This window comes from Gorilla gorilla, chromosome 10 (genome assembly GCF_029281585.2).
Source record: "Gorilla gorilla gorilla isolate KB3781 chromosome 10, NHGRI_mGorGor1-v2.1_pri, whole genome shotgun sequence".
Taxonomy (NCBI): Eukaryota; Metazoa; Chordata; class Mammalia; order Primates; family Hominidae; genus Gorilla; species Gorilla gorilla.
This window is the reverse complement of record NC_073234.2, coordinates 51,152,669-51,165,559: the sequence shown is the minus strand read 5'-3', so window position 1 is coordinate 51,165,559 and position 12,891 is coordinate 51,152,669. Positions and strand designations below refer to the sequence as shown.

General features: G+C 43.1%; 1 protein-coding gene across 2 annotated transcripts in view; it reads right to left on the bottom strand.

Moving 5' to 3' along the window:
- Window positions 1-399: 399 nt before the first annotated feature.
- The window catches only part of LIMA1 (LIM domain and actin binding 1), a 108,020-nt gene continuing 95,528 nt past the window's right edge, over window positions 400-12,891 (bottom strand). For both annotated transcript variants that reach the window (XM_063694639.1, XM_063694640.1), the window contains exons 10-11: window positions 6,539-6,672; window positions 400-2,686 (exon numbers count right to left, since the gene is read on the bottom strand). In XM_063694639.1, coding sequence (XP_063550709.1) covers window positions 1,681-2,686; window positions 6,539-6,672 — 1,140 coding nt within the window. In that variant the 3' untranslated portion in view covers window positions 400-1,680. The remainder of the gene's footprint in view (window positions 2,687-6,538; window positions 6,673-12,891) is intronic.

The window sequence follows — 12,891 nt, the reverse complement described above, 5'->3', positions numbered from 1 at the left end:
CTGCCTAAAGTGAAAAACAAGTCCATTTTCAGCAGAGACATTTGGAAATCCATTCAGCATGCTAGGCATAATTGTAAGGTGAATTATTCAATGTTGAGTGTTATAAACAATAAAAACCACCACTAGATTTCGAATTGGTAAAATACCTCATTTTGAATGCACACATTAATTCTCTTGCCAAGTTGCCTGCAATTTTCCAGAAAAATTTGTCTTCCTTCAGGGAGGACTGAAATCCAAGATCAGCCCAACACTACCATCTAGTGGTGAGATGTATTGATAATTCTTCTATTCAACTAAAACTTAAAAAAGTGGTACCATTTTTTTCTTCCCAAACTGCAAAAGTAGATCCTGAGAGACAGTAATAACGTAAGAAAATAATGGAAGAGAAACATTGAAAAGTTCGAATTTTAATTAAAATCTTTATTGAATAAAAATGTTTCAGACTAGGTAAGACTAAGAAAGCAGAATGTTTTACATCTCTAAAAAATATTAAAGCTAAATCTCTATAAATGCAGTACAAAGAAAAGCCTACAGCTTAAGACACCTCTCCCTTTCATCCATACAATTTGGAATATCAACTGTGTACAACAAATGTACTCAAGTTTATAATGTCCCCAAACCTTAAGACTAGAAAATCATCCCAAGAAAAAGGCCTATAGTTGGTTTAATTTCACCCTGGGAATACTGTCTGTGATAAAAATCAACATATTTCAGAGCTAGTAAGTATTTAAAAATTAGTGTCTCAAAAAGGGGACATCATAAGGGAAATACAGGGTTTAGAGGTCTGAGCTCAAGTGGTGTAAGACAGTTCTTTCTTCTTCCTCCTTTAAACTCTTCACTTTGCTCTAACATGGAAGATGGGGGACAGTGATCCCGAAGGTATTACTAAAATATTGCAGCTTTCAGCAAATTATGAGAAGCACAGATATCACCAGAAAAGAAAGCAATCATTTGGAGTACAGTAAATTCACTGGCAGATACAAACTCTTATTTGGGAGACAGCAGATCTCTCCAAGCACCAAAGAGTGTAGGCTGGTTTTTCAATTGCCTCAAAAAGTGCTCCGTTGTATTATACCTCAGGACGTCGAGTTCAGGATGTAGTTTAGAGAGCAGGACATAAAGTAGTAAATTCCTCATATATATCACAGCAAGAAAATTAACCTAAAAAATTTAAAGACTAAATAATCTCTTAACAGGTAAATACTGAAAAATTAAATTGGTATTCATTTAAAAATATACAAACTGTGCCCTTTATACTAAAGTGCATTCAGTCGTAATGTTTAAGCCCCTAAATTCCTTCTTTATGTTCTCTAATTTCAAAATAGTGTGTAACAATATACTACTAATCATCTATCTACCTTAATATTGCCTTTTGGGAATACAGTAGAATCTGGGCTATTATCAGGTGGAATATTTCCCCAGTTGCAAGCCTTACAGCACTTATGCATACCATCACTGCTAAAATGAAGAATTTAAGTAAAGTTATCTCTAGCATTTAGAATGTGTTTTTTGTGTTTTTTTGTTTTGTTTTTGATTTTAAGAAGGAATTCTTTTCCAAAGTTACTTCCAAGTAAATTACATTTCATGCTGGGATACCTGCTTATGTGCATCACACTTTGACAAAGGGCAGTGGCTCGCTAACACTAACATGAATTTAAGGCCCAGCATCATTGCAATTTGTCACTCTTCATCCTCATCCTCATCATAATACCGATTTCTCTTTATCTGTTCTTCCACAGAGAGCTCTTTGACCACTTCTCCCTCCCAGAGTTCCACATCCTGGGATTTCTGATTCTGAGTAGTGAATTCTTCAGCAAAGGTGTTGTCTACAAAACTCGACCAATTCGGAGACTTGGGTTCTTGTGGAGATTGTTGTTTGAGGAAGCTGTTATCATCTTCATCGGAGTCTGCACCATTTTCTACAAGATTCTCATTCTCCATCTCCAAACTATGACCTTCCTTACTTCTCTTCCCTGTCTCTCCTTTAGATTCTTTGTTTTGCCAGGTTGTTTTTCCCACATTCCCATTCTTCTTAGAAGCCTTGGCATTTTCCACTTGTTTCCTTTCTGCAACTCTTCCACCCACAGACTCTTCACTCTGCTCCGACATGCTCCAGCCTTTCCTGATAGGTGGGGACACAGTTTTTGGGCTCCTGATAGAGGTGCTTTGAAATGAAGCTGCTACAGTGAATGGGCGGCTTCTTTCCTTCAGTGAAGAAGATCGTCTTAGCTTCTTCAGATCTAGATCGACATCCTCAGGAACTTCGGGCTTGCTGATTTCGTCTTCAGGAGGCCATTTGGGCTTTGACACTTTGATCCCTTCATCCAAGGCACTTCCTGAACTTCCAAGTTCAGTGGGGGGTGGCCAGGCGATCCTCAGCTTCTTGGTTTCAGCTGGCTTGTCTTCCTTCTCCTGCTGAGAGGAGGCCTTGGCTTCCATACTTGCAGCCAGGACACCCACCTTAGCAATAGGGGCATCTTCTACCCCTGGGCTGTGAGGGGTCTCCCTTGCATTTGCAAGCTGGGCTGGTCTCTCCAAAATCTCTTCGTTTTCATTTTTGCTTGCCCATAGATCCTTGTGTGGTCTGTGCCCAAAGCCTTCATCATAGTTGCCCTTAGATTTAAAGAGTTGATTGAAGTGAGGCTTACAATAGATTCTTCCATGTAAAGATGCATATGTTCCTAGACTGTCATTAAAAGAAAAAAAGCATAAAGTTAGCAAATCTTCACACTCTCACTTATACCAGGAGGCTAAAATCTGGCAATTCCAGTATTTTCAGAAGATGCCAAGTAAGAAAAAGATCTTTAAAAGCCCTCCAGTGACCAGGAATTCCTTACCCCCATTTTAGCACATTTGTTTTCTTATCATAACACAAAGCATGGGTTGGGTGCGGTGGCTCATGCCTGTAATCCCAGCGCTTTGGGAGGTCAGGGTGAGAGGATCGCTTGAGCCCAGGAGTTTGAGACCAGCCCGGCCAACATAGTGAGAATTCATCTCTACAAAAAATTTAAAAATTCGCTGGGTGTGGTGGCACATGCCTGTAGTCTCAGCTACTTGGGAAGCTGAAGTGGGAGAATCACTTGAACCCGGGAGGCAGAGGTTGCAGTGAGCTGAGATTGTGCCACTGTGATAGAGCGAGACTGTCTTTAAAAAAAAAAAAAAGAAAGAAAAAAAACAACAGTAATAGAAACTTTAAATCATTCTGAGCCTTGAGAGGAATGTGGCTATGCAACCTGGGTCACACAGCATGTAGCTGCAACTCTTTCTTTTCACTATAAATTATGAAGACCAAAGGGCACCAGAGATAAGACCCCCTCCGATCACTATCCCTTCTTTGCGAGTGATAATCTTCCTTGGAACGTACCAATCTGTACCCAATCAAATCACTGTGGTATATGCACTGGTCTTATATGAAAAATGTCATAATCTTTGCTAAAATTTCTGTGTAAGTGAAACTTTAACTTTCTCCACTTTGGAATGCTGACCCCATTCATTTGGAGTCAGTGTTTCTGGGTAGCCATCATCAAGCTTTTGTGCTTGAATTAACTCTATTCTTAACGGTATATAAATACATATATATATATATTTTTTTCTTTTTCTTTTCTTTTTTTGAGAGAATCTCGCTCTGTCGCCCAGGCTGGAGTGCAGTTGCACAATCTCGGCTCACTGCAACCTCCGCCTCCCAAGTTCAAGCAATTCTCCTGCCTCAGCCTCTTGAGTAGCTGGGATTACAGGAGTGTGAGTGTACCACCACGCCTGGCTAATTTTTGTATTGTTTTGTTTTGTGTTGTTTTGTTAGAGTCTCGCTCTGTCACCAGGCTGGAGTGCAGTGGCATGATCTCGGCTCACTGCAACCTCTGCCTCCTGGGTTCAAGCGATTCTCCTGCCTCAGCCTCCCGAGTAGCTGGGACTACAGGTGTGTGCCACCATGCACAGCAAATTTTTGTATTTTTAGTAGAGACGGGGTTTCACCATGTTGGCCAGGATAGTCTCGATCTCTTGACCTCGTGATCTGCCCGCCTCGGCCTCCCAAAGGGCTGGGATTACAGGCGTGAGCCACCACGCCTAGCCATTTTCGTTTTTTTTTGAGACAGAGTCTCGCTCTGTCACCCAGGGTGGAGTGCAGTGACACGATCTCAGCTCACTGCAAGCTCCGCCTCCCAGGTTCACGCCATTCTCCTGCCTCAGCCTCCCGAGTAGCTGGGACTACAGGCACTCGCCACCACACCTGACTAATATTTTTTATTTTTAGTAGAGATGGGGTTTCACCGTGTTAGCCAGGATGGTCTCAATCTCCTGACCTCGTGATCCGCCCACCTCGGCCTCCCAAAGTGCTGGGATTACAGGCATGAGCGACTGCACCCAGCCATTTTTTTTTTTTTTTTGAGTCGAGGTCTTGCTCTGTCACCCAGGCTGGAGTGCAATGGTATGATCATAGCTCACTGCAGCCTTGACCTCCAGGGCTCAAGTGATCCTCCAGCCTCAGTCTCAGCCTCCCCAAATTTTTCATAGAGATGGGATCTCCGGCCAGGTGCAGTCCCAGCACTTTGGGAGGCCGAGGTGGGCAGATCACTTGAGGTCAGCAGTTTGAGACCAGCCTGACCAACATGGTGAAACCCCATCTCTACTAAGAAATACAAAAATTGGCCAGGCGTGGTTGCTCACACCTGTAATCCCAGCACTTTGGGAGGCCGAGGAGGGCAGACTGACTGAGGTCAGGAGTTCAAGACCAGCGTGGCTAACATGGTGAAACCTCATCTCTATGAAAAATACAAAAATTAGCCAGGCATGTTGCACACGTCTGTAGTCCCAACCACTCGGGAGGCTGAGGCAGGAGAATCGCTTGAACCTGGGAGGTGGAGGTTGCAGTGAGCCGAAATCATGCCACTGCACTCCAGCCTGGGCGACAGAGCAAGACTCCATCTCCGGAAAAAAAAAAAAAAAAAAAAAGAAAGAAATTAGCTGGGCATGGTGGTGCCCACCTGTAATCCCAGCTACTCAGGAGACTGAGGCATGAGAATCGCTTGAACCTGGGAGACAAAGGTTGCAGTGAGCCAGGATCACACCACTGCACTCCAGCCTGGGCAACAGAGTGAGACTCATCTCAAAAAGAAAAACCAGATGGGGTCTCTCTGTGTTACCCAGGCTAGTCTTGAACTCCTGGCCTCAAGTGATCCTCCTACCTGGGCATCCCAAAATGCTAGGATTACAGGTGTGATCCTTATATCCACACCTAGATATAAGCTTGATTAATAGAAGAATGGTGAGGAGTTGACAGGAGGTAGTTTTCCCCTAATGTCAGTCCTATACAAGCCTTTAGGAGATTTGGTGTCTCTTGCAGGATGATAAGTTTTATCTTTTTAAAGTTTTTTCCCTTAAGTTACGAACCATTCTGAAGAGTGACAAATGTTAAAGGGAGTATAAAACGGCAGCACTTCCACAAAAGAAATAAGGTGGTTTAAGCCAGGCACAGTTGCTCACGCCTATAATCTCAGCACTTTGGGAGGCCGAGGCGGGTGGATCACGAGGTCAGGAGATCAAGACCATCCTGGCTAACACAGTGAAACCCCGTCTCTACTAAAAATACAAAAAATTAGCTGGGTGTGGTGGTGGGCGCCTGTAGTCCCAGCTACTTGGGAGGCTGAGGCAGGAGAATCGCTTGAACCCAGGAGGTAGAGGTTGCAGTGAGCTGAGATCACGCCACTGCACTCCATCCTGGGCAACAGAGTGAGACTCTGTCTCCAAAAAAAAAAAAAAAAAAAAAAAAAGGTGCTTTGGAGAAAAAAATTAACACAGTGGGCAGCAGAAGAACTAATGAGTGGAAGTGACTGAGATACACTTTGGCTGCATGTTTGGAGAAGCTGTCTAGCCAGAGTTATCTAATAGCTAGAAATGTCACGCAGATGCCAAAACATCTTTCAAGAGTATTTTAGGAAGGATTGCTCAGGAAGGAAAGCTGGAGAAAGTGACATCTTGGTTACTTCCTTCTGTAAGACTCTATGATTAAAATGAGTTAATTTGGAATGTTTCCCCGATTTGTCACATTTATATTTGCACTTTGAGTTACTTGGAAGAAATGATATGTAACAACTATTTTCTCAGAAATAAAGTGAGGCAACATAGAGAAAAAGACATGCTCTCCAGGGGCTATTATTATTGCCATTATTATCATTTATACAGTGGTTAAGACAAGTAAGGGCTTAAACAAGTAACCTCTTGAGATTTCTTAACTTCGTGATTCTGTGATACCAAGGGAAAACATTCTATTAAATTAGGTCACAGGGGGGTTTACCTGCAACTCATATTATTTAAGCTTCGGTCCTAACATGTAAATTAACATATCAATATACCAAGAAGTTCCAAACACCATCATTATTTGGTATGAAAGACTTGTCACTAAATGATGCTTTTTACTTTATTCAAGAGCCTTCAACAGAATATCATTAGCACAGTAGCTTTTAGCACCAGTGCTCTAAAAGCCAAAGACTCCCTCTAGAGTTCCAGTTATAGACAGATGGCTTGTTTTGGGCTGACTTACCTGAGTTTGTTGTTGCAATAGGAGCAACGGAAGCAGCTGATGTGAAACACCTGCTGGTTGGCCAAGAGACGCTCCATTGGATAGACTGTCTTTTGACATTCCACGCAGGTCTCTCTTGCAGGTGCCTGAAACTTCTAGGAAAAACAAAAAGACAACTTTAGCATGGGCAGCGATGAGTTAGCACTGTCTTGAGATGGACCCTAGAATTTACTTTGTCTAAGGGCTCCCTTAGCTGGTCAGTCAATTCTCATGGAGCACTAAACCTGCTACAATTCTATCAGCTGACTCTTTAAAGCCAAGAGGCTCTCTTGATATTCCCTTCCCAAACTGTCTGGCTGCTCTAAATGTAGCAGCCACCAAGGATAGGTGGAGCTACGTCTGGATTACAAAGAATGGCTTAGACAAGTCACGACCCACATAAAAAATGTTAGGAGCAGGGGATGGGGGAAGGGGTGCGGGGGGCGCAGGGATTAGGAGAAAATGTTATCACACACAGAAGAAAGAAGTTTGATTCAAGTGCCAAGTAAACACAAGACAGATTCTAAAGGGGATAAATTTCAAGGAGAGGAAGAGCATTTGGCTTTGGGAATTAGGAAAGACATTTCAGTAAAGCCCCTTTTATTCTCCTCTGCTTATAATCTTGATTTGTTCAATCAACTAGACATACTATTTTTAAACAAGTCAAAACTGACACACAAGTGGAACAATTTATAAGAGACACAAACTATTTTATTAGGACACCAGAGGGAAGCATAGCCCATTAAAGCTATAGGTTCTATAATATTTCTAAAAACCAATGGAGAGAAAAACTAATGCAATGGGAAACACACTGGTTAATGTATTAATGACTGGGAATTCATGAACTGTTTGTAAAGTTGGAACAAACATGGGCACAGTGGTTCTACCTGATAAACTCAATCCTAAAGAATATAAAACAGTTGGTATTCTAGCACTGGTAAAAGCCAGAACTCCAAAAATATTATAAGCTTTTACATGATAAGAAATAGTTACATGGGCCAGGTGCGGTGGCTCACGCTTGTAATCCCAGCACTTTAGGAGGCCGAGGTGGGCGGATCATGAGGTCAGGAGTTCGAGACCAGCCTGGCCAACATGGTGAAACCCCGTCTCCAGTAAAAATACAAAAATTAGGCAGGCGTGGTGGTGCACTCGTGTAATCCCAGTTACTCGGGAGTCTGAGGCAGGAGAATGGTGTGAACCCGGGAGGCGGAGCTTATAGTGAGCCGAGATGGCGCCACTGCACTCCAGCCTGGGTGACAGAGTGAGACTCCATCTCAAAAAATAAAGAAAAGGAATAGTTACATGGCTACTAAGGGGTGGGGAGTAGATGGGAATGCAAAGTCCCTAGGTGTATGGGAGTTAACCCTTGACTCGCCCAACACAAACACCTCAACCGGTAGATGCAGGAGACAGCTTAGGTGGCCAGGAAGCTCTCATCAGCAATTAGGAGGTGCTTTTGCTGCCAGGATCAGCCTGGGCTCTCACCAGAAAACACACGTTGGTAAGTAATCCAAATTAATCCCAAGGCCCAGGACCTGGATAGTTAAGCCTGAAATGAACCAGGTTATGGGCAAGATAGAATTTTGAGTAAAAAAAACCCAAAATAGGCTGGGTGTAGTGTCTCACGCCCATAATCCCACACTTTGGGAGGTTGAGGTGGGCAGATCACGAGGTCAGGAGTTCAAGACCAGCCTGGCCAACATAGTGAAACCCCATCTCTACCAAAAATACAAAAATTAGCCGGGCATGGTGGCGTGTGCCTATAGTCCCAGCTACTCGGGAGGCTGAGGCAGGAGAATCGCTTGAACCTGGGAGGCGGAGGTTGCAGTGAACCGAGATTGAGCCACTGCACTCCAGCTTGGGCAACAGAGTGAGACTTGGTCTCAAAAAAAACAAACAAACAAACAAAAAAAACAAAACCCAAAACAGGCCCATAAAAAATTCAGACTGTTGGTTCACTTGCCACATGATTCACTAGGAGGTAAAGCAAAAAATAAAAATGGTTTTACAAGTAGATTTGGGCAGGAAGTGAGAGCAGAAAATGTGCATAAAATGAAAATAAAGAAATCTATAAAAGGAAGTTTAATAAAATTAGTGGTAAACTCCCAAGTAGTGCCCAAGGGATTTAAGAAGGAAGGACCAAAGCTGAGTGGAAATGGCTAGTTACCAGGACTCTGCTTCATTCTAGGGGCAATGTCCTAAAAAGAAACATCTAAAGAATCAAAAGACCACAGGTTACAACCTAGTTTACCAAGCATAAGGGAGGTATTTAAATATAACCAAATGTTATTGTAATGAATGTTGTTGCAAGTAATTAACACATTATCGTATTTGGAGCTCAGAATTCTTTTTTTCTTATATGGATACTGCTAAATGGAGGTATCTTTGCAGAGTTTTAATTAAGTTTTCTCTAAAAGGACTAGGTCTTTGTCTAGGTAGGAGATACACTGGCCAGGTGTGATGGCTCAGGCCTGTAATCCCAGCACTTTGGGAGGCCAAGGCAGGTGGATCACTTGAGGTCGAAGTTCCAGAGCAGCCTGGCCAACATGGTGAAACCCTGTCTCTACAGAAAATGCAAACATTAGCTGGGCATGGTGGCGGGCGCCTGTAATTCCAGCTACCAGAGAGGCTGAGGCACAAGAATCACTTGAACCCAGGAAGCAGAAGTTGCAGTGAGCTGAGATCTCATCACTGCCCTCCAGCCTTGGAGACAGGGCAAGACTCTGTCTCAAAAACAACAACAACAAAAGGAGAGATATTAAAAAGCACAATAAATTTTTGGTGTAATAGTATAATGGATGCTACCGGAGAGAGCCTGTACAAATCACAATTCACATAATGTAAAAGTAGGACAAATGTATTTATCAGATTAAAAGTCATTTTCAGTTGCAGAAAGGGAATTCTGCGTTTTTTTGTTTTGTTTTGTTTTTTGAGACAGAGTCTCACTCTGTCACCCAGACTGGAGTGCAGTGGCGCGATCTCAGCTCACTGCAAGCTCCACCTTCCGGGTTCAAGCGATTCTCCTGCCTCAGCCTCCTGAGTAGCTGGGATTACAGGCGTGCACCACCACACCCGGCTAATTTTTGTATTTTTAGTAGAGATGGGGTTTCACCATGTTGGTCAGGCTGGTTTCTAACTCCTAACCTTGTGATCTGCCCACCTTGGCCTCCCAAAGTGCTGGGATTACAGGCGTGAGCCACTGCGCCTGGCCCGGAATTCTGTATTTTTTAACACTTGAAATAGATGTAGGAGAGTAAGTGCTCATTCTGGTCAGTAAAGACACAGCAGGAGACAGAAACTTCACATGGGATAAGAGGAGATGGATACTGTTCTGCTAAAGGGGAACTGAAGGGCGCAGAGCACGCCTCCATCACAAACACACGGAGGGGAGGCACACACTGTGGGAGGGGGAAGCAGCCCAGGGAACAGAAGGAAAGGAGAACCTGTGAGAAAGCTGAAAGTTGAGCTCACATTAGGAGGAAAGTGGAAGGCAGGAGCAGAAATTAGGTACCAGGAGCAGGAGGCAGAAGCTGGAAGAGACAAACAGGAACCTTCAATGAATACACAGCATTTGGCGTGCCCTGGAGAGCTTTACTGCAGCTGAGCTGAAACTCAGAGACTCAGATCCAAGAATAATACCACATTTTTCTTTTTTTCCTTTTTAAGTAACTCTGCTAATCATGGCAAAATCAGCCTCACTCGTATCTACCTGAGGCTGGAACATATCCCAGCTCAGGAGAGCGAGCTTTTATGAGCCTTCACCCACACAAGGAGTGTCTCATTAACAATTCTTTAGTGTCTCACTACCTCCCACACCTGACCCACATCGGCTCTCTCTTTAATAGAGCCTTCACCCACATGGAGCAAAAAGTCTGTCTTCCTCCTTAACATCAAGTTAATAGATTGCTAGCTCACATAATTCACTAACCTTGAGCTTCTAACTAGCCAGACCTATCAGAGTCCCATTATTCCTATTCATTTCTCACATCAACTCTTTTCAATATTATTTAAGGTTTACGCAGCAGCAGCTGCCTAAGGGCCCCTTCTAGTTTCATAAAGACAAGAGGGTCCCGACGTGGTAAAATGCCAACTCATGGCGGCTGCGGCTGTGCCTCCCCTTTATTTTCTATGTCCTGGGCTCTCAGCCACTTTTCTGTAATTGCCCCCATGTCTATTCAGACAACAGGAAGCATAGTCAGTGCCTAAAAATCTCTACCATTATCACAGGCCTGGCATACATCCTGCCCATGCCTTCATGGCATGCTCAGACTTGGCACAGCCACGTTTAAAACACTGCCAATACGACAATGTTAGACATTTTTTATCTTCACAGTATATTTTTTCAGTTAGTAAGAGATTTTTTTTTTCATTCCCCTTCTCCCACCATTTTGCCCCTACCAAGTAGAAAGTTAAACACCAGGTCTTATCAAAGTTCACATAGTCAGTAACAGAATTAGCATTAAAACTGTAGGAAAACAGCCTGTTGCATGGCAGGAGTGATGCCATCTTGGAGTGAAACCACCATGCTAACTGGGGGTTTGACTCCTGCATACCAAGGTGGTTTGTTCTGCAGCAAAGTCTTTAAACAATGCCTGTAGCATAGATTATCCCTCATAAAGGGATAGCGCCCAGAGCATAGACAACCCCTCATAAAGATGCTTATCCAATCGCTCCAGTGATAAGTTTTGCAAGAAAGTCAAGCGTGACCAGCTGCACATGTTTTATCCTAAAACCTTGCTATACAAAGGATATTTTCTGGAGGGCTGGTGCAGGGATCCACTGTCTCATGGCCTCCTAGACATCACTTCTGTTCATAAGCTCTTATTAAATGTTTCTTTCTGAGAAACTGGATTTGTCAGCCTCTTTCTTTGGCTTCTCAGCTCCCTCAGCCTTTGTGGGTAGGTCTGCATAGACCTGCTCACTGCACAAACTCAGAACTCCTGACTCACAAACCAAGAGAGCATTTTCTAAATTGTCCTGGAATGTTAAATTTCCACAGCCAAGGGAAACTCTTTGGGGAGGAGAGCAGATGCTAACCCAAATGAAATTAATCCCACGACAGCAATTTGAACAAACTATGGTCTTCCCTTTGTTTCAAATAAAAATGTGTAGATAATATCTTCAGGATATTCTAGAGTGAATGAGGTAATCTATAAATAATTGATGTTCATAAATACTGTCTTTCCCGTTTGAGGGATATTACAGACCCTCTGTTGATTACCATGTACTTAAAGCTGTTTTTCTAACAAATTTGCATGGCTTCATTTACATTCTTTTACCCTCTTGTCTCATATATTTTTTAGTCTAATAAAGGCCCCAGTTGTGGTGTGTGTGGGAGGTAGGGGGGAGCAGCTGACAACAGACATTGATGTTAACTAGCCTTTAGACATAGTGAAAGAAGATGAAAATTCTGTATTGATGTCAAGCCTCTATTCCTCAGAATACCACAAAATGCCTTTCATTCCTTCCAATTTGTGTAAAATATCTAGGTAATGAAACTGAAATTCTTCACCACACAGCAAATGGTTGGGCCAGCCCTGTGCAGCCTTAACCCTTCCTCTGGTTTTCTGTGAAACTCTTTGTGAAAGCATTTTGGGGAATATTCATATCTTAAATAGAGTGCTCTACACAGAGAAGAAAGGACAGTCCTCTGAAAAGGCAGTAATAGTGAGTGAGTGAGAAAAGATTCTAGTTGCTCTTCTAGCATAATTTTGACAGCTTTGCAAGCCAGCATAAAACCTCCCACTGTGTCTTCAGGGGGAGGAACAGCTGGCAGGGTACCGAGAGGGGCAGTGCAGTGTGTGCTGCCCTCTCACGTAGACTGCCATGTTCTCTCTCAACATTCATCAGCAAAACGCTGTGAGGAGGCCTGGGACTTGGTTGTCCCGTACACAGTGAGGGCAGACAGTTGTTCCCTAGGGCCAGTCACATCTCCTTGCCTCTTCCTCCCCTATCCTCTCCTCTGGGAACATTTAGGGGATGATTTCTTTCAAATGGGAGGACATAAAGCCTAAGAGATCTCTGAGTCTCTTGAAGTAGAAAGGCCTGATACTTCTCACAGGGTCCACTAAGCTCTGCTCTCAGAATGACACCCTTTTTGAGTATGAACCTGTAACTTCATTGGTACCAAGTCTTACCAAGTAAGCTCTGTGGCCAGTGTTCAAAGTGTACAGAATCCTTAAAGACCTCCATCATTTCTTTTTACTTTATTAAGCTAAAATTTGAAATGAATTGAATCTCTACCTTAGATGTCCTCTTTTCAATAACAGACAGGCACTAAGAAACAGTTTTTTCCAGGATGTGTGGGATCCAAAAATCTATTCTGAGTGAACAAG